We start from the raw sequence: 26,159 nt of genomic DNA, 5'->3' as shown, positions 1-26,159 counted from the left end.
AGTAGTGAAGTGTGACCTTAAAACATTTATTTACAGCACGCACCCTAATAATGAAGGCTTTCAAATAATGAACCATAAATACAAGTTCGAACAGCATTATCCTTTGGAAACACATTACCTCAACTGCAGAGAGTTCAACTCTCTGTAAACAGGCAGCCAAAGGGTTTGTGCTGCAGGGGGTTGGGCCTACTTGTCCCAAGGACAAAGTAAACATAAAAACTTGTTGCCCTTGACCCCAAACAAGATGTCCCGGGCGTCGGGCGATAGGAATTCCACATCCCTGTTACCAAAACAAAAACATCATTTTTTATGGTTACTAGGTCCTAACTGTAACTACACAGTGGCGACAGCTGCAGTTTATTATAAATAAATAAATGTGTGAGTGTGTGTGTGTGTGTGTGTGTGTAAGAATACCTACATTTCTCACAGACTATGTATATACTGCAAGAGATCTAAGTGTAATATTAATGCTAACTTGAATTAGTACCTCTGTAGGTGAGCTCAAAAGACATCCTAGGGTCTGTTCAAGTTCCCAGACTTCCCAAGTATTTTCTACTACAATGTCTTTTGGCTAACCAACCCACCCCCTTTCATGTGTGAAACTCGCAACAAGGGACTCCTGCATTGCATTCCTAGACAATTTAAAAGCTTATGTTGCTCTGATCTGTGTTTCTGTCTATCTGTATCCTAAGTCCTGATGGGGAAGCTTCTAACACCAACCTGATCGGAGAGTTAACCTGCTGGGAGTTAAAATCAACCAGAATGTGAGCATCAATTCTGGTAAAGTTTTTTCATCGAGATCTCAGTTCACCAGGCCTGCCCTGTTTCATGCCTGACCAGCATCATTACTCCCTTATACAAGAAAGGCTCAAGAACTAATTTGAAATCCTAGAGAGACCCTTTAGTCTCATCGATATGGACTGCAAGTTATACTACAAACTAGTCCTAATCCCCAGAATGGATGGAAGAACACAAAATACTAAATCCAAGTTTCACCAATCCAAGAGCTTGCCACCATAAACCAGGTGTTTTTATTTTCTAACATAGCCACTGGAATCTAATGTCGCTATAGCTCTATCTTAGATACAAAACGACTGTCAACAATATAGTATGCAGTGGAAGTCAACCAGATGACAAAGCCCAGAAGGAGCATTTTAATATGAGCATAATTAATCATCTAAATAAACAATGGAACAACTAGGCCTTCAATCGGAAACTCTAGAACTAAGCTCAAGAAATATATGCTGCAGCGATGAGACAATATTTGGTAAGCAGCCTGGCGGCAAGAGATAAAGTACTTGCCAGATCAGAGGTGCAGACCAAACAGGAGAAAACCCAGAAGTGAACACAGTGAAAGAAACTATCCCAGAGCACCCCAAAATCCAATGTTGTGCAATATTTCAACTTTATTAGATTCTGTTCCATAGATGCTCTAGCCTTTGAACTTTTATTGTTTTTATTGCAAGGGTGTATTTATGTGCGAATGGCACCTGTGCCGAAAGCATTAAATACAATATGTCAAATTTGACATCCACCAGGGCAAACATAGGACAAAGTCAGAAATTCACCAGGGAAAACTTTAAGTGTTATGAGAAATCTGCGATTTCACAGGGCAAACATGAGGAGTTATTAGAAATCTTATGATATAAGATGATGAATGCAAGACTCATAAGAAGTCTGAGCTCTACGGGGTTGGGGGAGGAGGGGACGGAGCCAACCACCGAAGATGGCGGTCACATAACAGTAGAGCTCCGGCCCGACCTGCAGCAATTCTGCTGCAAAGATGCCCCAGCGGGGGGTGGGCGATCGAGCCCCCCCAGCTAAGCCGTGAGCCAGGCCCTCAGGGGAGTAAAACAAAGCCTTGGGGACGCTCCTGATTGCTAGAAACGTGCCAGGTGGTCAGACAGGACCGATGCCAGGGAATCCCTAAGATGGCAGTCTCACTGGAGTGAAATCCCTGCGCACCGCAAGTGAAGAGAGCCGGTTGGGCCGGTGACGTCAGGACACCTCTGCCGGCAGCGTTGGAGGACAGGGGCAGCCCGCGACCGGAAGGAAGTAGGTTCCAGAAGGAAGTAGGTTGCGGAAGGCCCCAAGGCAGCAGAGAGAAGGAACGGGCAGCTGCTCACAAGCGAAAGAGGCCGCAAGAGAGGAGCGGTGACTCTGGACCCCTTCCCTGGATGGCGGAGGACGACTGCCTCTAGAAGACACCGGTGACCCTGAAGACAAGGTGAGGTCAGGGGGGTTGGGCATATACTGAAGCTCTGTCCCCTCAGCGCTGCGGGACCAGAGAAGACCAAAATGGCCTGGGCACCTGGACCTTCACACCCCCGCTGGGCCAGGTGAGAAGGGAGGACCCGGCTCGGGCAAACCCCCCCCCGATGGAGAAGGGGACATAGGGGTCACCTGCGGTGGTGGCGCCCAAGCAACGGTGGATGCAGGGGGGAGTGCTGCTGCCCTGCTAAGGCCAAGAGGAGGTTTTGAAGAGGCCAGACCCCTGAGGGAGCCACTCAGTGTAAGGGACAGGAGCCTGCTGCCCCCACGAAGTGAGCAGTCCCCATAGCCGCAAAGGGGTGCAAATTTGTGCCCTGAAGAGGGGTGAAGGTGCAATTGCAGAGGGCGGTTGGGGCAAGCCCGGACGAGGGAGCTAACGTGTGTGGCAAGGGGACCACCTCTCCGGCTGCCTTACCAGGTAGCTCTCCTGAAGGCTGAGAATTTACCAGTGAAGCCCTCCAGTGGGGAAACAACACCTCAAGCCACGGGCGCAGAGAGCATTTAGCCCAGACAGAGCTCAGGGAATGGGGGAGCCAACCCCGGACCAGTCTGCGCAACCCTCCACCATGGAAGCTACTGGGAACTCAACAGCGATCACAGGAGACACAGATAGCGCACCTCACAGACAGAGTGCAGAGACTAGAATACCGGGCAGAGGATGTCAAGGGCCGCAGCCGCCACAATAACGTCCGCATAGTGAGGCTAACAGAGGGGGCCCAAGGTACGGACATGGCGGCCTTCTTGGAACCCTGTATTGGCAAACAATAGTTTACCACCTTTTTTTTGCATTGGAGAGAGCACACAGGGTACTCCCTATCCCCCGGCACCGGGTAGACCTCCCAGACCAGTGGTGGCAAAACTGCTACACTACAGGGAGTGAGACATTTGGTTACAGAGAGCATGGGAGGCAGGCCCTTTTACTGTGCAGAACGGCAAAGTCAATATGTTTCCTGATTACACAGCTGCAGTACAGTCAAATCAAATCAATCTTTATTCGGATTTTACTCCACAAAAGATAAAAAACAATCTCTTTAGAATAATAGTAAAATATACAATAGAATAAAATACAAAAGAAAAAACATTACTAATAGATAAATAGATAAATAAAAACCCTTACTACTACAGATTGTGGAATTATTCATTCTCATACCAAAGATTTTCTAAATATGACAGCTTTTTTCTTAATTCAATGGCATTTAGGATAAATGTTATCACTGCATCACATTTCTCATTAGTATCCAAATTACATAAGTAGTTAAAAGCCTCTCTACAATAAAATAATTTATTAGTAATCAATAAAGGTTTTAAAAATGTATTCCTAGCATCGTGATAAAATTTACAAGATATAATAAAGTGCATTGTGGATTGGGCAAACTGTTCCACACAGGGACACTTAGGTAGACTTTTAGTCCAAATCCTCATCTTTGGGAAAGCTACCAAAAAGTGTAGCGTTCTAAAGCGCATTCGAGTCAGATAAAATCTATCCTGAATGTTTGCTACTTTCATCAGATAATTTGGCACTAGCTCATTATTTTCAGTCATATAAAGTGCTATTGTTATCTTCCTACATTCCCTATTTTCTCTTTCACAGACCCTCCATGCTATAAGTTGATCTTTCAGTTCTTTCTTGCTAAATTGAAGGATAATACCTGGGTTGTCCAAATTTGGAACTAGATTTATGCCTTTCAACAAATCTTTTAAGTGCATGAACCACGGAATTCTATCCCAGTATTCTAGCTTAAGGCAATCTTTAATAATCTTTTGGGTAAAAAGCGTCCCTTCTTTAGACCAAATACCATGCCAAGCCAACAACGCGTTGGTGTATATTAGATCTTCCACGTTAGGGCAACCCAACTCCTTATGTACCATAAATGTGGAAGTAGTATTTGGCACCGCCAATAGTCTGCAAAAAAATGTATTCTCTAGTACTTGTAATGAGCGGATCTCGGGCATCCAACCCAAAATGGGCAGAACCATACGTAATGCTGTTAATTGATTTACTTTTGTAGATTTGCAGCATTTCCCTAAGGGGTTTATTGCTGATTTTTTTTGAAAATCTAAAAACAGCCTCAGTTGTCCTAACATAGTTCATCCTAATGATTTCTAGATGTTGTTTCCAATGTCCCATATTAGAAAATTGTATACCCAGGTGTGTAAATCCATTCACCTCCTCACATTTATGACCTTTGATAAAAAAAGCTTTCTTCCTGACTTTTCCCTGCCCGCAGGTCATTACAACAGTTTTGCTCAGATTCAACAACATATCTCTTTCCTCCATAAATTCCACAAACCCCTCAATTAGCCTCTGCAACCCATTTGCAGTTCGTGACAGCAGTACAGCATCATCTGCATATAAAAGAACTGGGATAGAGCATTCTCCTATTTTAGGGGTATCGATTTTCATATTTTTTAAATGGGCATCTACTCCATTTATGTAAAGGGAGAATAGAAGAGGTGCCAAGACACAGCCTTGACGTATTCTTCTCCCTATCCTAAAACCTGGGGTACACTCACCATTTCTTCCATATCTCACCCGTGCTGTTAAATAATTATATAATTGTGCCAAAAAACTTATTATATCTAGGGGTGCACCGATGTCTGTCAAAACTTTCCACAGCTTAACATGATTCACCAAATCAAAAGCACTGTTAAGATCAGCGAAGCAGAGGAACATATGACCCTTCCTCGCTATTGTATATTTACTTATTATTAGGTTAAGGTTTATGCATTGTTCCAGAGTACCAACCCCAGGCCTGAATCCCAATTGGGCCTCTGTGAGTATATGATTTTTGGTTGCCCATAATTCTAATCTTTCTAGGAGTACTCTTCCCAACAATTTGATGGAGGTATCTAAAAGTGAGATTGGCCGATAGCATTTGGGGTCATCTCTATCTCCCTTTTTAAAAATGGGGACTATTATGCTTTCAGTCCAAGATGTTAATATATATCCCTTTGTCACACTCAAGAAGACTTGGGTCAAAATAGGGCACCATAAATCGATGTATGTCAAGTAGGCATCTACTGGCACCCCATCAGGGCCTGGTGCCTTCCTTTTCAAACATCTTCCCATAGCAGATTTCACTTCCCCTATACTAACTGGTTGCAAAAAAGGTGGCTTTATCTCGATTATCCCCCTATTCGATATGTGGGTAGTCAGATTATCTGGGTTAAAAGTTAGGCCAAAATGTGAAAGCCATTCTGATGACGGGACATGTACTGTTATTTGGGGTACATCATTATTTTTTAGGAATGGTTGATTAATTGTTTTCCAAAATAGAGTACTATCTTTTAATGTTGTTGCTTGCTCAAGATCAGCCCATGCCCTAGCTCTCAATTGTGCCTTCCTTGTCATTAGTGCAAGTTTGTAATTAGAACGTTTAATAATTACCTCTTCCCTATTTCTTGGTCGAGCCTGCAGGGCTTGTTTTAATTCCTGACTTGCTAGTGAAAAATTGTGATCAAACCACCCCATTTTTCCGCTCTTTTTGTTCCCCAATGTTCTCACTAGGTTTCCTGCAATGGCATTTCTAAGCTGGGTGAAGGATCCTAGGATCTCATTTGGGCTTTGGTTATGTTCTGTACAAGTGAGAATGTCTTGATGATGTTGTGTTACAACTTTTTCCATCACATCCGTTTCATTTACCCCAGTCCATTTAATTACAATGCCATTTTCCCTTCTTATTCCTATATTCCTTGCCAATCGTTCACCTATATTAAAAGGTTTAACCAATCTCAAAGTTAACAACGAGGGATTATGATCACTATAGATGGTTGGCTCAATCTTCAGGGATTCGACCATATCCATATTGCTCTTTGACATTAATATATGGTCAATTAATGAGAAATGTCCTCTTCCTATAAATGATGGAAGTTTCATTCCTTTAAGCCCGTCTTGTTCCATCAATTCTAGATCATATCTAAATAATATCTCATTCAGTACAATTCCGTAGTTATGTAAAAAGTGCAATTGTGCACTTCCCCCATCGTCGACAAATCCACATGTCTTTCCTATAGTATTCTGGCATGTCCCAATATTAAAGTCTCCAACCCATATTATTATATAGCTTGAAGTTATATCATTTACGAAAGTTTGCAAATCTTCCTGAAGAGTCGATGCCACTACTCTATTGGTGCCATCAAATTTATTATTGTAGTAGTTTATTAAAACAATCCCTAAAATCCCATCTATCCGAAGAAATAAAAACTGATAATAAGGGGAATCAAGGGAAGATTTCACCAGAGTATAAGGCACCAGTGTTGAGATCAATATTGCTAATCCTCCCTTTGCCCTTCCGCTAGGTGAGGCAGTAGCTGGGGTGGAAAATATGGCATATCCTTCAATAAAAAAGGATCCTGTGTGCCAGGTCTCTTGTAGGCAGATTATATGTGATGAACTTATTGTGGTCTGCCATTCCTTCTCATCCATTTTCGTTTTTACACCAGCTATATTCCATGACATGAGTATAATTAAGGGCCAGATGTAGCAAACGGTTTACGACTCGCAAATGGCGAAAATCGCCGTTTGCGACTCGCAAACGCGTGTTTGCTATGCAGAAATGCATTTTGCGAGTCAGAACCGACTCGCAAAATGCATTTCCGAGTCGCAAATAGGAAGGGGTGTTCCCTTCCTATTTGCAAGTCGCAGTGGTATGCAATACCATTTGCGTACGCGGTCGCAAATGGAGTCTCAGTTACCATCCACTTGAAGTGGATGGTAACCCACTCGCAAACGGGAAGGGGTCCCCATGACCGCGAGAGTTCGATTTAAAGGGCTCCTGCCCTTTCAGGTGCAGCCGCCGCCTCCTCCCTTGACAAAATGCGCTTTCCGCAGGCCGGGAGCGCGAGAGTTCGATTTAAAGGGCTCCTGCCCTTTAATGTGCAGCCGCAGCCTCCTCCCTTGACAAAACGCACTTCCCAGTACAGTCAAAGTGGGCATCCTACTTGTCAGTGAAGAAGGTATTGCGGGAGGAGGGGATCCGTAACACACTGCTCTTCCCCTCTAAGCTGAAGATAATGGGAGACGGCAAGACACACTTTTGCCAAACGCCGGAAGGAGCATGGGACTGGCTAGAGTCCCACAAAGGGGGCAAACTTGATTGTGCCAGGGACGCACAAGGGGCACCTGGCAGTCGGCGGAAGAGGCGCCACTCTAAGGACAGGCCTACCACTGGTCGCTTAAGGTGGCCCACGCACCTTCAAGTAACCCAGGAACAGCGAGCGGCAATTCAGACTGCAGCATCGCTGACGTAGTCGCCGGCCTCCGACAGGGATAGGATCTTTCATTTGACATTCGCAAAACGGAGGAGACTTCTGACCTTGAATCTGTTGGCAGTGTGAACAATGAACTTCCCGGGTGACTCCGCAGAAGATTTAATCAGATTTTTATTTTTTTGGGAGCGTGTTCTTTCGGTCTGCTGGCGTCCCCCCGCTGGAGAGGCGGCATGTAACTGGTCGGTGTCGGCCTGATCCAGCTTGGAGAGCTACAAAAATCATCCCGACATCTTCCCCCCCCTTTTTCACCCATGGACTGCTCCAGAAGGGCGACGATGAGAGATTGTAGAAGTATGGTTTCACCGGTTTGGGCGGTCGGCCGTTGCTGTACTGCTCTTGGGTCTGGGTAATTGGGAGCTGCATTTGGCTCCTTATTTCTTTTTCTTCCTCATGTTATGGCCCAGATATACAATAGGTGTGGTGGCTGGTGTTGGGGGGGAGGGCAATGGGGCCGGCAGGGTTCTGTGGACATTGCAGCTCACAAATCACAGTGCTGAACACTGGTGCATCAATTGATGTCTTGGAACATCCGGGGGATGGGGACCACACTAAAGCGGCACAACATACTGACCTGCATGAAAAGGAAGGGGGTCCAGGTGGCACTCCTACAGGAGACCCATCTTACGAAGTGGGAGGCTGATAACCTCCGCAGGCACTGGCGGGGCAGCTCTTCGCAACTACTTGCTCGGCATATGCACAGAGTACTCTGGTGTGGGTGTGCCCTTTGAGCCCACGACAATAGATGTGGACAAAGAGGGGCAGTATGCCCTTGTGGAGGGACGCCTTAATGGCAGACCCATAGTACTGGGGAGCATATACACTTCTAACCAAGATCAGAACCTACTTGATGTGTTGGGGGGGGGGGTTTACAATGTGTTGTTAACCCGGACATGGACCGCTCTTCTCCACTGCTGCACTCTGAGTAGCGAAAGGCTTGGAACAATGGCTAGATCACTGGGACATGGCTGATGCGTGGCAGGTCCAGCACCCCCACAGTAGGGAATGTTCGCACTATTCTTCCCGCCACCAAGTCCATACGAGGATAGACCACATGGTTTGCTCCACGACACTCATAAGCGATGTTCTACATACCGAGTATCTGGGTTGGACTTTTTCTAACCGCAGCCCATTGCTGCTGACACTTCAGACACTGGGGGGTGGGAGGGATGGCGGAGCGGGGGTGCTCCCTGGTCCCAATATGGTGACTGTACCCCAGGGCCCTGGAGGACGAGGTCTTCTGTGCACTAACCGCTAAACTGAAGGACTATTTTTCCCTGAACAAGGGGACAGCCTCCTCTAGGGGAACAGAATGGGAAGCTCTGAAGATGATAATAAGGGGGCACTGCATTGGACACACACTGGGGATCAGGAAGGAGTTAGAATCAGACCTCATCCGCTTAGCGACTGAGCTGCGTAGGTGGGAGTAGAAACTGGGGACGGACAAAGGGGCCGCATGGCTCCTAGCTGAGGCGCACAAGGCCCACACTGAAACCTTAGAACGCCTCCGCTGTCACAACTACAGGGCGTACCTGGGCAGTCAGCATGCAGGAGAAGGCAGGGCTGGGAGGCTACTGGCGTGGCTGGTTAGATCAGAGTGCAGGGGCATGCCGATCACCCACTTGACATCTCGAACCAGGACTCCACTATACTCTCCAACAGATATTAACGCCGAGTTTCAGTCTTACTACACAAGCCTATATGGCGCGCCAGAGGGGATGGATCAGGACTCTCTTCGGACTTACCTGGCGGACATGCATTTGGTGATGGTCTCTGAACAGAACGGGGACGGGCTGGGGGCACGGTTGGGAGACCAGGAAGTGGGAACTGCCATCTCAGCACAAGCGACGGGGAAAACTCCGGGTACTGATGGACTCCCACCAGAACTCTATCAGAGGTTTGCCGGGTTACTGATACCCCGGATGGTACAGCCATACACAGAGGATATTATAGGGGAGAATTACCGCCATCGACCAGGGAGGCTCTTGTGATTCCGCTCCCCAAGGGTTAGCTTGCGGGTATGCCAGTGGCTGATTACCGCCCCCTCTATATGCTCAATACCCATATCAAGGTGCTGAGTAGGGCCCTCGCGACTAGGTTTCTCCCCCACATGCCGACCCTCATTCACACGGACCAGAATGAATTTATGCCCACGCGTAGCACATCACATAACTTACGGAGACTTTATTCTCTTCTTTATGAAGGCCCACAGCACTTGGAGCTAACGGCTACAATAGTGTCGGTGGACCTGGAGAAGGCCTTCAACACTGTTCCATGGTACTATCTGGAGGCGGTGATGCTGCGGATGGGACTGGGACAGCAATGGGTTAATCTGCTGTTCGATCGCCTGCGACGAGAGTGAAGACGGGACGCACAATCTCAAGCAGCCATGAGATTTGCAGGGGAACCAGTCAGGGCTGCCCCCCTCGCCCTGTTTATTTGCCCTCACAATTGAGCCCCTGGCGGCGAGGTTCTGAGCGAAAGCTGGAGAATGGGGAGTGATCAAACAAGGAACACCGCACATCATCTCCCTTTACGCAGACAACCTCCTCATTTATTTATGTGATTGGAACACAGTGCTCCCGAGGGTGCTGCATATGTTGGAGGGTTTTGGTCGCCTCTCGGGCCTGCGCCTTAACCGGCACAAGACGTGTGTTATCCCGATGGTGACGGGGGCACCACCCCACTCTCCTGCCCTGAGGATGTCCAGTGGGCTCCCTGTACTTTTAAATACCTGGGTATCCAGCTCTATCATGATATGAAGGACCTGCGCAAGGACAATTTGGGAGTAGCGTACAGGGCTCTGAAGACGGCGGTGGCCTTTTGGCGATTGCTGAAATTCCCTGTAATGGCTCGGATAGCCCTGTCCAAAATGGTGATGCTCCCCAGACTTCTTTACTATTTCGTCAACTTTCCCGTTCTCATCCCTGTGGTCTGGTTCCGCACCCTGAATAGGCTTTTGCGGGAGCTAATATGGGATGGGGGAAGCCAGAGAGTGGTACTGACGACGCTCTGCTTGCCACCAGAAAAGGGCGGGGGGACATGGAGTACCTGACTTCGAACTGTATCATGTGGTGGACCAGCTCCAGTGGCCGGCAAGATGGCTCACGGGCTAGACTCACCTATGATCTACTTAGACGAGGTCCATACTGAAGAGGCAGTTATACTGGCTAGCCTTTTATGGGGGAGACACCAGCCAGTCCCCCCCACTTCCCCCAGGATTGAACCTATTGGTGGGAGTGACTCTGGCGTCCTGGCTCAGAGCCCTCCGCTGAACACACACGACAAGTCCATACACCTATGCCCTCCCGCTGGTGGGCCTTCCACATGGTGACCCTTGCACTTCATTTACTGTGCGACAGCTACAACACTGGATGGAGGCTGTGACAGTAACAGTGGGGGGACCTGTTCCAAGAGGGGATGTTGATCCCGTTTGGTGACCTAACAGATCAGACAGGCCTGCCTGACGGTCAATTTCTACACTACAAGGCTATCATATGAGCCCTGAGAGACATGTGGGGGGAGGGAAGCGAGGAATACGCAGCAACCGCAATCTTACAGTCTATGATGACATTGGGAGGCGGTTCCCACCTGGTAACATGGCTCTACAGAGCTGTGAACAGGATGGTGGTCCGCTCTTTGGGAGGACTGAGGGTTAGGTGGGAAACAGACATAGGGAGACAGCTGACAGTCGCTGAGTGGTCTCGGACCCTGGCTTACCCATACAAAATCTCTCACAACACCCGCTTGAAGTGTATACAGTATAATTATGTGCATAGGATGTACCTTGCCTTGCAGAGAATCAACTGGATATACGGCACGACATCAGGGGCCTGTCCCCGGTGTAGGCTGGGCGATGCTGGCTTTTGCCAAGTGACTTGGGGATGCCCGGAATTGCAGCGCTTCTGGAGGGAGGTGATTGATCGCCTCAATAGCACACTGGACAGGCAGATGGACTGTGGTCAGTCTATCTGCTTACTGGGAATCTTTGATAGGCCTCTTACAATAAAGGTGGGGAATAGATTTATTGATTTGCACTCGGACTGGCACGCAGGAGGGTGGTGATGGCCTGGAAGTCTACCACAGGGCCCAGACTGAGCACATGGGTGGCAGATGTTACACGCTGGGCTACGGCGGAGGAGTGGGCCCTCCAGAGGGAAGAGATAAGAGGGATGAGAAACAGACCGATACCCTACCGGGGGCAAAATTGGTGGGAATGTGGGAAAAGTCTGAGGCCACCCTACACCAACCTGCAAATCGACTGCATGATCAGGAAAGCTAGGATTGCGACTGTGCCGGACAACTGGGACCCCCAGATGAGGGCGCAAGTGGCCCGCGGCCTGTTGGCCTGCCCGCCCCTTGCCCCTTCCCTCCAACCCCCCCCCGGCCGGGCCCGGTACACTTGTGGACACACCTGCAGACCACATAGTCTGGACACATCACTGGGCAAGTTGTATTGTTTAACTATGTTAAGATTGTTCACTTCAGCACTTGAATTAGTTAGGTACCTGAGAGCCTAGAGTCGAAGCTGGTGGTATATAGCCACTCGGCTTCCTGAACACACCACACAAACCGGAGATCCATTGATAACTTACAGTGTACTTGTTTGTTATATATGCAGAGCAAGACAAAGGTTAATCAGCACTGTGGGGTGCAATCTGAAGGACAACAGTATATGATGATTAAGTGATACCTGCATGAACATGTGACCTATGACACTAAGAGTAAAGATGATCCTGTGACGAAGATGATGTACCAACCGAAATACCAATAAATAAATGTGTTTAAAAAAAAAAAAAGTCTGAGCTCTACAGGGGCAATGTGAGGGGTTATGGGGCATCATAGATCCACCAGAATGAAATGTGGGCTCTGAGAAGTCTACATTCATCAAGTGTCAATGAAAAAAGCCAAGGCAATCAATATATATAAGCTAATATCTGCTGAGCTACCGGAACTTTGAATTCCTACCTGAGCGGTTACCTGACATTTGAGCTCCAAAATATCTGAAGATGGCAATTAAATGTACAACTGTGCCTGAGGAGCAAGAGCATATGTGATGCAGTCTAAGGCAGAGGTTCCCAATCTTTTGACTTCTGTGGACCCCCACTTTATCCTTACTGGAACATGAGGACCCCCACTGAATCATTATTGGAATCAGCTACCTGAGCTCTGCATTTGAAAGTATCAAAAGTCGGAGATCTAGGAGCGATTGTGTGAATGACTTGGCTTCACCAGCATGAAATCTAAGATTAACTGTATCATTTAGCCACTGATTGGCCATGCTAGAATTTTTACCAAATTTGTGGCTGCAACGTCATTGCCTCACATAATGTTTTGATATAAATATTCCAGTTTTGTATGTGTAGTGAACACAGTGCAGTGTCCAGAAAAAGAGGATCAAGTATCTTATGAGACAGGCGAGCAGGGTAAGGCTGTAGGAAGAGTATCAGAATGAAGCACCTACAACAGGAAGGCAGGCAGTGGATCAACGGACATTAGGTAGAGGAGCAGATGTCACAGGCTGAGATTGAGTCAGTTGACAGAATCTGAGTTAGAGACACAATTTTAGATATTCACCTGTCAGAAACTGAGGATATGCACAACATAAGAAAGACAGCTACAAGTATCTAAGAATCAAACACCTGAGACAATGGCAGCTGCTAATAATCTGATGATTAACATGGAATACACAGGCAAATGTTGCAATCTGACAAGGGAGAAACCGACAGCTGTCACAATCTGAGGATAAAACAAACAGGAAAGTCAGGCAGTGGTAAGAGGATAAGGGAAAGACAGGAAGGGGCCAATTTGGAATCTGGCAGGTGGCCTGCCATCCATCTAGGAGGCTCTAGCACACCATGAGACATGCATCTGTCACTATATGAAGATCAAATATCTCATAAAGAGAGAGGAAGCTATTGGACTCTGAGAATCATATAACCCTGGAAATGACAGTCAGCTAGCTGAATAATAGGACCCGGCCTATCACAGGAGGCATTGAGAGCTGTCAAAAATATGAGGGCAAAAAAACTGAAACAAACCTCTGACAGAATTTGAGGAGCAAACTAAACAAAATGACTTAGGGGGGTCATTATGACTTTGGCTTCCCGATGGGCAGGTTGCCGCCAATGTGGCCGCCTTCCCGCGGGCCCCATTAAGAGTTTCCCGCTGGGACAGCGGTCAGCCAGGAAACGGCCTACAACATCGACGCTGGCTCATAATAGAGAGGGAGGCAATGCTGTAGTGCGTAGGGTGCACCAGCACCCGTTGCGATGTTCACTGTCTGCAAAGCTACCACCATGGTTGTAATGTGACGGTCGGACCGCCACAATGGCAGTGGTCCGACCACCACTGAGACCGTCGTAATGACCCCCTAAGTCTCCAAGAGGAAAGCATTAAATATTCTCCCTTGCCCGTAAGGCACCAAACAATCTGAGAAGCAATAGCACATAAAAGAGACTGTCAGCTATCATAATGCAGGATGGGAGTCAGGGAGTGACAGGGACAGAAACAAAGACATGTAGCTATCAGATTCTGAGAATCAAGCACATCAAAACACAAGCAATGGACAGAATCTGAGGATGCAAGAGACACACAGCTGTCACAAATGCAGCAGGGAGGGTGAGAGGCAGCTCTTGAGTAGTGAGGATCCAGCACTCATCAGAGAGAAACAGGCAGCTGTCACACTTAAAAGATGAGGCCAGGGAAAGAGACAGGCAGAAACACAGTGACCAAGTGCAGAGATGGGTTAGATGAAAGGTTTTGATGCAGGGTTTGACATCATAAAGTTCCAGGTTCTGTACAATGACAAGGAGAAGTCAAGCTGCTTGAAGACAGTGACACTGTGCACCAGAAGGGCTGCAATAAAGACTTCACTTTAACTATCTGCAGGGCGTGTGCATCAGTACAAATTGGTAAATTATTTCAACTCATGTGAACATTCAATGAAGTGTATATTCTGCTAATGCTTAGTCATTACGGACCACTGAGTATTGGCCAATTATGCTCTGTAAGATTATTGTGTGCATTAAGGAAAAAAAAACTTGCCAGGGTACTGTAATCATTTTTTAGGGGGATATAAGCCGTGGTGTATGACTGTATTTTTTCCTTCATATAGTTTGTATAATACAGGTTCATTCCAAAGTGGTGATTTTGGCTATTTTTCGGGCACAGTGTTTATACATTTCTGTTTTACCTTATTAATTTGTAAAGTACATGGTTACACAAGTAGGGTTTCCCAGCCCTGGTGGACAGAACCAAAACCTTAACAGCCATAGGGACTGTCGTAGTTAGAATAGTCAGGTCTCAAGTTGTTTTCGGGCGATCCCTTCTATGGGGCAGTGATATAAATGGAAAGGAAGAGAGTTCCATAGTTTAGTTGCCAGGCGTTTAAAGGAACGGCCTCCCTGCCTTATCCAGTTAAGCCGGGATACCTGCGCCAGCTGGAGGTAGCAAGAATGTATTGCTCTTGTAGGACAGTAAGGACTGACAAGATATCTCAGATATAAAGGGCATGAGTGGCTCAGGGCTCTAAGTGAAACAGCAATCCTTAAAATGTATGTGTTTTTCAATGGGAAGTTTAAGGTACAGGCAAAAGACGGAGTTATTAAGCAAGGCTGATTCCTGGCTCAAATGAGCTCCATTTAACAGCCATATGGGCAGTTCCTGCCCATCCACTGTGCAATAGAATCTAGGCAGCGTGAGAAGGATGTTTTTCCTGAAACTGGATACAGGGTAACAACAATCAGAGTATTGTCACCATATGAAAGTATAGCGAAATCCAAGACCCCAAAAGGACAAACATATACATTAAAGAAGTGTAAGGCTCAAAGAGGAGCCTTGTGGAACACCAAAGGCAACTGGCAGAATAGTAGAGGCAAAAGGTTCGGAGGAGACCTGAAAGGAGCAACGTTCCAGAAAGGAGGAAAAACACTGCAAGGCCTTGGAAGTGATCCCATACTCCTCAAGTCTTCTGAGTAGCACTGGGTGGGACACCGAATCAAATGCAGCACTCAAATCAAGGAGGATGAGAGCAGTGGTCTCACCCTTGTCAAGAGTTGCTTTAAATTCCTATGTAATTCTGTAAGAGCTCTGTTACAAAGCATATTGAAATACATTGTGTGATCAACATGTGTGTACAATCATTAAATCTCACACCTCCACAACCGGTTATAGCTTTTGGTTCTGAAACATCCATGAAATGGGAAAAATTTAGTTTTTTTTTCTAAATTATAGCTCTGCATTTGAAGAAGATGACAAGTCACCGTAGAGGAGGAAGAACATTTTACTTCATTGCCTCTGCCCAGATGGTTTAAAAGTACATAATACAAAGGAGAAGAAACCTAGACGACCTGAACAAGGAAACGTTTTAGCTTTGGAAGATTTGGCTATGTACTTTTCACCAGCAGTATGTGCCAATATAGACTGCTCCACGTTTTTTCAAAGGAAGCAAGGAAACAATGAAGGAATTAATGATTATATTATATCACTTGGTACTTTACATGATAAACAAGTGAGGGATCAAGTAGTGATGCATATTAAAGATCCAAGTATACAAAACTTGTTGTGGGCTGATGGCAACTCATCGCTGAAAGATGCAGTATGATAGTACAAAAAGCTAAGTTGAGAGGAAGGTGTGCTAAAGCAGTGGTAAACAACAGTGTGGTAGTGGGAAGAATTAGGGGGGGCAAAGAATAGTGTAAGAGGCAACAGGATGTAAAAAAAATATGCCAATAACAATGGTAACACCAGAAAGAAATTTGGGTCTATGAATGGTGGTACGTGTTAATGGATGTCATAGGTGTGGAAGTTATGAGCATTTTGCTCATAGTAAATATTGACCAGACCTTAAAAAAAATATGTTCAGGGTGTGGCCACGGGTCATTTACTAAAGTTGTAGAGAAAGAAATAGTAACAGTCACTCTAAGGGAAATGACATAGTCAAGTGTATTTATGTGGAATAAAATACCATGAGTGATTCAGATGGAAGTAAGGAAGATGGTTGTGTACTAAGTGTGAGTAAAGAAGTTGGTAAAGTTGTTGGTTGTGATAATGTAAGGAACCCATTATGTGACATGACATTTGGACAAATAAAGATGGACAGTATGCAGACTCTGGGTCCACAAACACAATCAACAACAATGTATGGAAAGGGAAGTTTTTGGAGAACATGGACGAGGATCTTAACCATTCTAACATCAAGTCAGAAAGTTTTACTGTTTACTGAATTAGCAGGATTTATGAGATTATTATTAAAATTCAAAACTAGGAATATAGAAGACCCAACAGTTCTTGGTTGGATGGACATCGGGGCACTTGTTAAGATTTCAGATCCTAATAGCCCTGAACCTTTATTAGTTGTGACAGGGAGTGAAATGGTGGAAATGCAAGTGGAAAAATAATTTCCCATGGTATTCCCTTGAAACACAAGTAGATTGAATGCCTTTATGCATTGTGCTGAATAAGAATGCTGTACCATGTGTTCATAAAGTGAGGAGCGTACTTATCACTTTGAGAGGGAAAGTGCAGTTGGAGGCTTGCCGAAGCTGAAATTACAGAACCTGTGGGAGTCATCTGACTGCATTTCGCCATTGTTAATGGCAAGATGGGCCAGTGATAACGTGCAATCATGTGTCTACCTAAGAGAATTAAATAAAACTATTTTTATTTACAGATTTCCCTTGACTAAAATACAAGAAATATTGTCTGTCACTAAGGGAATCAAATAGTTTCAAAAGGTTTTTATTATCACTGATGTAATAACAGCATACTATCAGGTACATTTACATTAAAAATGTAAGAAACTTGCTGCCTTTATAACAAAATTAGGGTGTTTCCAATTTGGTAGAGTACTGTTTTGGTTAACTTTTACATTGTTTAAGGATGTATATAACTTAATTTTCTTTCAAGATGGCACCTTTGTAATGGGGAAAACCAGGCAAGAACATGGTCACTCAAAGACATACAGGTGAATACAGAAAGGTCTCAAAAGATCTATAAAAATGAATATGATGCTGAACAGCGAGTGAAGTAACGTGATCTTGTGGTAGGACAGGGCGCAAAAACATCTACTCGACCACTCGCTATGGCAAGTCATATTTTATGAGGTGTCTGCAGAGTTCAGGATTTTGTAAGGTGAACTGTCTGACCTGTGTGAAATGAAAGGCTATCGGTATCAGGTTTTTCCTAACACAAAACATTTATATAACTAAGTCAACTTTACAAACATTTCAAAATATATTTCAGTAGTTGTGAAAGACCATTTTTTGTACTCAGTGTGCTAAAAAAAATATCTTAATAGGATGAAAAAAGTCACAACACTTTACTTGGTGATATGCAAATGATAAATGTTTTCTGAAAACCAATTTTCACAGATTATTGTTAATACACGATATAGTTTTATCAATAAAGCTTCAAGTTAGTGGGAAGGTTTTTGAACATTACTTGGAAATGTACTGTCTGTAACTGCTACCATATCATGCTTTAGTAATATATTTATTAAAAGTGAGTGTTTAAACATAAACTTAGAAACACTCCAGCCATGATGGCAAATATATTAGTAAACTAAAAGGCAAATCATGCATGGATCATGTATACCCTATACGTGGGCTAGATTTATTATACATAGAGCAAACGTTTAGTGTATTTAATCAAATAAAATAGGATTTTTTTTTTTTTTTTAGCAGAAGTGAGGAACTCACATATTCGAAGGTGCACTCATATGTGAGAATGAAGATACTATATTTGCCTAGGATCACACAATTTGAGACACGTTTCCGGGTCAAGTATGTTACAGTTAGGTTAGAAAGGCATAGCCAATACACAAGTAAACAAGTGTAAATATGACAGGTTGGATGAGGAAGACAAAAAAGGTTAAATATGACAGGTTGGATGAGGAAGAGGAAAGAGGTGAAGAAACACATTCCATCAAAGAGGAAGTTGTTCCTGATCTGTCAATTGAGAGTGGTGTGCTGGAAATGAAAGAAAAGGTAAACATAATAGTGTTACCAAGAAACCCCAAAATGTACTTGATTATTATTAAACAAGTGTAGATAGATTTGGGTTAGTTGGAAAGTGTGATCTCGGGTTTGACATCTTTAGGTTCGAGGTTCTATACAATGACAAAAAGAAGTCAGTCGGAGCCCTTGCCCGAAAAAAGCAACATCGTGGACCACCGTGGCTGCAATTAGGACTTTTCTTGAAGTACAGAGGGTGTGTTGGCATCACTACACTGAGACAGGCAGCTGTCAGAGTCTGAGGTCCAAACCGAAAATGGGAGCGACGGACGGCAACTAAAAGCACAGGCAGCTAACAGAATCCGGGTATGACTCAAAATATACGCGGGTCAGACGTCTATCCGGGAAGTACGGACAGCTGTCTGTCCAGTATGCTTTGTTTCACGCTGACAGATACGGATAGCTGTCAGAATAGGGAGTCCAAAGGTAAACAGGAGATAGGAGGTGGCTGTCAGAATCAGAGACTCAAAGAAACACAGGAGAGAGACAGATAGCGGTCAGAAGCCGATGCAAACAAAAGCATGCGCGGGGCATGTAGCTGTCAGAATCTGTGCAGCCACACCGAAACACCGAGAGCAGCAGGCTGCGGTCAGAATTTGAAGATGGTCGTCCTCTGCGAGACAGGCAGATGTCAGAAACAGCTGATGCTCTGGCACCTACGAGACAGGCGTCTGCACAAAACGCGTGTTATCACTATTAAAGGAGACTTGTGGTGTCCAGGCAGCAGGCAGTACTCCCGCCAGACCGTGATCGTCCTTACACGACACCCTGGTCCGCTTACAGGAACACATTCTGACACTGTTAATCGATTGCCCGTGTAGGACTCCGTGTGAAATGGGTTGAATGTAATGATCGGTCCCCTCCCCCTACCATAGAAGACACTGCAGGCAAATGTGTCGATGCAGCAGAAACCACTGCAGACAGCAGAACAGCGGAATGGGGGGAAATTCAAGCCGGCTCTGTTTAGCAAACAGATCGACAGACCCGGTGGAGACCCACCCTCCCTTCCCCAACAAGACAGCCCCAGGGGGGCATCCCACCCCACCACCTCCTCCTACGCCCACCAGTAGTCCACCTGTGCCCGGCTGCAGCAGGTGGAGGCTGCAGCAGGTAGGAGCTGCGGCGCTGATGCAGACATTTACTGGATAGCAACAGCCGCGAGGAGGAGGGAAGGGGCTCGCACGTCCCCAGTGCACTGGTGAAAGAGATCGTGACGATAGTAATTATTATAATAATTTATATAAACCGCACAACAGAGCGCATTACAATGACGCCCACACGAGAAGAGTTATTATTATCCAAATTAACACTAAACATCGCTTTACTCCGCTCTAAAAGGTGGCGCAAAAGGCATCGACTGTTTAAACGTGCCACATGCGATGAGTCTTTTTCTCACTGCATGGAATTAACCCCTTCTTTTTCAGATTCAATTATCATTTAGCAGCAATGAATGTGGCCCTGTCGAGCAGGGTGAAACGTGTTATAAACCAGGGTGGTACAAACATCAACAGCATGTGCACTGACACACTGAGCTAACCTACGACATTGACGTTACCCTTTAACCTCTGCCCCCCCCCACCCCCCCCCCCCCCACGTCCACGCACAGTTCATTAAATTATCCTTTGCCAATGAAGAACATAACTGTGGAATTCCTCTACATGGGACACAATTTAAAACACACATGTGGAACCCACTCGAAGCAAGAATTCAGATACCCAAACGCCAGAGGGAAGACAGCCATCGGGTGGCAGATTGTTTATTTTTCACTTTCCTGTAGCACTGTTCTAAACACTCGAGGCACTCTGTTTGCAAAGCCGGACAAATTGGCCTGAAGAGAATATGTGATAAAGTACGAATGAGACATATGTTAGGCTACAGTACACTTTAGCTTACTAGGTTTCAGGGCCTTATCGTTCTTATCCTATGGCAGTTATTGCAGCTGCCTCGATGTTAGGGACATTATAAATCTGTATGCGTACGCCATGAAGAGCCATCCTGACATGGTATGTTAGGTGACAATTCCAGGTAACTCGCTGCAAATTATTTCCGCTGGACCTAGTTGCCGGAATGTGGGGTTCCGTGATGTGCTAAACCGCTGTAGTGAAAATTCCAGTTGCCTTACTGAACAGGCGTTCACGCGTATCTTACGGTCTTTAGGTTGCGCTTTTCGTTTACTAGGTAGATGCTTTCTTTTCTTCAGTAACCTGGGAACACGTGCAGTATTAAAAAAAAAACTATAAAACACATGTAGCTCCACTTGAAACCATTTGTAACTGGTGAACTGGAATTTGCGCCAAGGTAACAGAACTCTTATAAATAAGAACTGAGCCGGTGGTACTCACCGTGGTGATGCAGGGGCTGCAGGCACAGGAGGGCTGTCCACAGCCAGCACTGCACTGTCCTCATGTTTCCTTCATCCCAGAGCTGCCCGACTCAGCTGACATGGAGGCCTCGGGTGGCTGCGGCGATGGGGGGAGGCCTCATGCCGTGCTCCCTCTCTTGGGGGCCCCGGGGTCGAGTACCGCCAATCTGCCTCCGTCGAGCTGCATCCTGAGGTCGCTTCTAGAGAGTGAGACGAGGGAGCTCGAGGAGCGGCGGAGAGGGACCGAGGGGCGCGTGAGGGGGCGGCGGCGGAGCACGCCCCTTCCTCCCGAGAGTCCCGCCCATCTCACGAAAAACTGCTCGTCCCGATTCTCTTTCAGCACCCGCCATCTGAACAGCCTCCTTGCTGATTGGGTTGCTACCTGACTGATATTTTCACCTTAGTGCAGGGAGGTGTTTTTTTTTGGGGGGGGGGGGGGAGGGGGGCAGGGAGGGTCTTGAGGTATACACCCCCTAATAAATGTATTTTCTGATAATGCATACACACAGACAAAACGCGCACACACACTCACTGCTTTGAAAGTCCTCAAAATATTGGTTATTTTACAAAATATTGTGTTTTCTCTCTTACTACTCCTACCAATCTGCATCCCCCCACCCTTTCCACTGCCCCTTTGGCCCTTTCATGCTCCTTGCTTGTTGTTTAATGGATTTAAACATTGTATGCCATTCTGATTGTCATAAAATCTGAAGCTCACACCCCCACAACCTTACTGGCCAAACTATGCACTATGGCCCTGCGGACGTGTTTTTGACAGCCTTTCTAATACAAAAAAGAGTGTGGGTAATTCATAAAATTTCCATGTAATTTCCATGTTTTCACCTCACATGGAAATGTGACAGATGACAATCATGTATTTGAGTGTGGCTGTGTATATTGAGAGGGCTGTGGAGGCCTCTGTAATGCTGCTGTGGATTCAGCTGGTGGGGACTGAGAAATTAGCCAAAATATAGCTACATTTTGTTTTTAAGGGGGAAATGGGGAAAACAGGCAGCAGAAGAAAGTCTCTGTTCTTTTACTCCACATGGCATTAACGAAAGGTTTGAGGTGCTAAAATCACCGTCCACCCAGCTTTCAGGAACAGGCAGACTTGACTGAGAAAAATCACACTTTTTAACACAGTTTTGGTATTTTACTGGGAGGTAGCCCATTTGTCCTTTTTTCTGCTTTCAACCTCCTTACAGTTTGTGGTGGAAACAGGTGTGAAACTCAAGGTGGATCCTGGAAAGCTACACATTTGTAAAAACTAGACCATTCTGGTTGCAGATATATATATATATATATATATATATATATAGGTTTTCCGAGGACTTGAGCTTTCGAGAGCCAATAACTGAGCTGAACCTTGCAATGGCTTTTAATTGTGTGCTGCGTAAAGAGCAATTCATATGGTAAAATATAGAGAGTGAAATATAGGTATCAAGGAAAACCTATGTATTTCTCAAATGGGCACAAGATATGGAATCTAGGGCCAGATGTAGCAACAAAGCAAATTGCGACTTGCAATTTGCGAGTCCCTGCAACTCGCAAATTGCAAGTCGCAATTTGCTATGCAGAAAGGTGTCTCAGACACCTTCTGCAACTCGCTATGGGGTCGCAATGACCCACCTCATGAATATTCATGAGGTGGGTCGCAAATTGCAGCCCCATAGCGAGTATAGGCACTCGCAAACATGGAGGCCTGCTGTAGTCAGCAGACCTCCATGTTCGTGACTGCTTTCAATAAAGCAGTTTTTTTTTTTAAGTGTAGCCCGTTTTCCTTAAAGGAAAACGAGCTGCACTTAAAAAAAAAAACGAAACCTTTAGTTTCGTTTTTTTTTCAGGGCAGGCAGTGGTCCCTTGGACCACTACCTGCCCTGAAAAAAATGTTTTGGGTCCATTCACAAACCGGAAGGGGTCCCGTGGGGACCCCTTCCAATTTGCGAGTGGGTTACCATCCACTTGAAGTGGATGGTAACTGCGATACCCTTTGCGACCGGATATGCGGTCGCAAATGGTATTGCATTCCATTCCGAATCGCAAATAGGAAGGGAACACCCCTTCCTATTTGCGATTCTGAAATGCATATTGCGAGTCGGTACCGACTCGCAATGTGCATTTCTGCATAGCAAAGAGGCATTTGCACCTCGCAAACGGCGATTTTCGCCGTTTGCGACGTGCAAATACTTTGCTACATCTGGCCCTTAGAAACAGTGTTTTTTTGCACATATCTGAATTCATGGGAACCCATACCAATGTGTAAATTAGAGGGCACTTCTCAAAATGTCTTTTTTCTTAAATACTGTTTTGGAAGACACAAATGCAGAGAAATCCAATTAGTAATAACACGTTTTCTACTATTCTATGTTCCCCTAAGTCCCTGGATAAAAATGATACCATGCTCGTGTGGGTAGGCCTAGTGCCCATGATAAACAGCCCAAAATGGAGCATGGGTACATTACATTTTTCACTCAAAACAGACCCTTTTTTTGGAATGTGCCTAGCTGTGGAGTTTGGGTCATAACTCAGTTGACACCCAGGAAAATCTAGCAAAACTGTTTGTTTTGAAAAATAGACACACATGGGAATCCAGGATGGCATGACTTGTATGACTCTCACCAGGTTGTGTTACCCAGGATTCCTTGCAAACCTTAAACTTTGACTACAAACACATTTTGCTCAAATTTCTGTGATAAAAAGTTCTGGAATCTGTGGGGAGCCACAAACCTCCTTCCACCCAGCATGCCCCTAAGTCTTCTGATAGAAATGGTATCTCACTCATGTGGGTAGGCCTAGGGCGCACAACAGAAAACAACCCAAACACAACATGGACACATCATATTATTCCATTGAAAACTGATGCCATTTTTGCAATGTGCCTGGCTGTGGAGTTACATTTTTGAAAATTAGACACCTAGGGGAATCCAGCATGGGGTAACTTGCATGACTTTCACCACGCTGTGTTACCCTGAATCCTTGTAAAGCTCAAACGTTGACTAATTATGCACATTTTCCTGTGACAAACATTTGGAATTAGCAGGAATCTACAAAATCCCTTCCATACAGCCTTCTCCCACTTCTCCCTATGAAAATGCTGGGTGGTAGGAGTTTTGTGGATTCCTTCTGATTCTGGAACACTACAGCACAGAAGTGCAAGTAAAATGTGCCATTTTAGTCATATTTTTAAGTTTGCAGGGCATTGTGGGTAAGAAAACTTTAAGGGATCCACAAGAGGCAAACCACTCTGTACTCCCCTGCGTGTCTAGTTTTCAGACATGCCTGGGTTTGTTAGGTTTTGAGTGACAGCCAAACCCAGGCCCAACACCTTTTGTTGATTTTGCCACATTGCATCTTAGACCCCGCACTTTTGCGGGCACTAAGCCCACCCACATATGTGAGAAAACATTTTGATAATAAGGGGATATGTCAGAACTCTGGGTGGCAGGAAGTTTGAGGCTCCCAGCAGATTCCAGTACTTTGAGGGATCCACGCAAGCCACCCTGGAAAACCTCTAGTGTCCAGTTTAGATAAATATCTAGAGTTGATAGATCTTCCCTAGAGACAATGTACATCCTGGAAGAGAAAAACAGAAAAGAACAATATTACTGCACAAACGTCTACTCCTCAAGTACACACCCATACTGTTTGGATTTGGCATTGGGTGAGTTCAAAGATTAAAAATGTAAATTTTAGAAACAAGAGACTTCACAAGAATGAAATACACTTTTAATAACTGAACGTTCAAAAAACTGATCCAATGACTCACAGCTCATGAGCTGGTAAGTCAGGACCAGGCACCAACCGCTTTACAGGCCATTCACACACCTTTCATGCATGACACACAAACCCATTCACATTGCCAGCCAAGCGCCAGTCCACACACATCGCCAGCCAAGTGCCAGTTCTCACACACAGCCAGCCAAGCACCAGTCCACACACAACCTGCAAGCCAAGCTTCAGTGCATGTACACAGCCACCTATGCCAGCCTATGCACACCACCATCACATTTTTTGTAACAAAAAATAAAACACAAACCAATTTGATGGAGATGAAAACCAACAAACAAAACAGGTCTAACTAAATACATCAAACTACCACCAACCATGAAACTGAACAAAAAATATAAAACGATACAGACCAGTCAGTTCACTTTTACTTTCACAGTTGTTCCTAATACTTGATTTAAAACATGAAGGGCCACATAGCCCAGGATTAGAAGGACACTTGGGGCAGATACAACTCTCCTTTTGCAAGCCTCTTCAAACACAGACTTTACATCTCCTACAGGGGGAGTTTTTTTGTTTGTGGCAGAAATGTAATCAGGAAAGTGGTAATCTTTCAATCTAGCCACATCCTCTACCACTCTAACTCTAGGTACACTTGCCTGCTCCACTACAACAAGGCTGCCTATCACAGATCCTTAAAACTGAACCAAAGTGATCTTTGAATCTGGAGAACAACCCATTAATGCAATAAAAGCATTGAAGTTTGCCAAATTAAACAAATGGAAAGCAGCTTCTTATATCAAATTTCTGACTTGCGAACAGCACTGTAAGGCTACAACCTGTGATCTACTCCATCCACCCCACCCATGTGCTCATTGTAGTCTAAAATGCACACAGGTTTGCACACTTCATCAACCTCACCGCAAGCAGTCACAGGTGAAGTACTTTTATCATGAATGGTTGTCATTACGTGGACGTCTCTCCTATGTGAAAATTTCACAGCTAGAAGTTCAACACTATGCAAGGCACTGCATTGTCCCCTTTTTAATTGTTTTTACATACAGGCTCTTTAGGGTAACCTTTACGGTTAGAGCAAATTGTGCCACATGCAACAGTGTCCACTTTAAACAATTCCTTGAACAACTACACACCAGTGTGAACGTTTATCAACGTGTAAATGCTGACCTTTGTTAAAAAGTCCTTCGCCAAGTTCCCACACAATCGTCTCACTGACTCCAAAAGTGGATGGACAACCAGGGGGTGAATAGAAGAATCTCCACCAGTGATACCCTGAAATTATAGGCATATCCAGTACTACTCTCAGACTGTATATACATCTTAATTCCATAACAAGTCCCCTTGCTAGGAATGTACTGCCAGAACCCAAGCAGCCCCTGAACAGGGCTAAAGACTCATCCACAGCTATTTCTTTTCCTGGAACATGAATCTCTGAAAAGCAATCTATAAAATGATCAAGGGCAGGCCAAATTTATTTTAAGAGACAGTCATAATCTCAT

General features: G+C 45.2%; 1 protein-coding gene across 3 annotated transcripts in view; it reads right to left on the bottom strand.

Moving 5' to 3' along the window:
• Window positions 1-21,304, bottom strand: part of ADAM11 (ADAM metallopeptidase domain 11) — a 375,674-nt gene extending 354,370 nt beyond the window's left edge. For 2 of the 3 annotated variants that reach the window (XM_069237931.1, XM_069237933.1), the window contains exon 1: window positions 20,897-21,127. In XM_069237931.1, coding sequence (XP_069094032.1) covers window positions 20,897-20,960 — 64 coding nt within the window. In that variant the 5' untranslated portion in view covers window positions 20,961-21,127. Of the gene's footprint in view, window positions 1-20,896 lie in introns of all 3 variants that reach the window. The other variant, XM_069237932.1, reaches the window with a different exon arrangement.
• Between the last annotated feature and the right edge of the window lie 4,855 nt (window positions 21,305-26,159).

This window comes from Pleurodeles waltl, chromosome 6 (assembly GCF_031143425.1).
Source record: "Pleurodeles waltl isolate 20211129_DDA chromosome 6, aPleWal1.hap1.20221129, whole genome shotgun sequence".
Taxonomy (NCBI): Eukaryota; Metazoa; Chordata; class Amphibia; order Caudata; family Salamandridae; genus Pleurodeles; species Pleurodeles waltl.
Note: the sequence above shows the minus strand (reverse complement) of the source record. Positions and strands in the feature narration are given on the sequence as shown.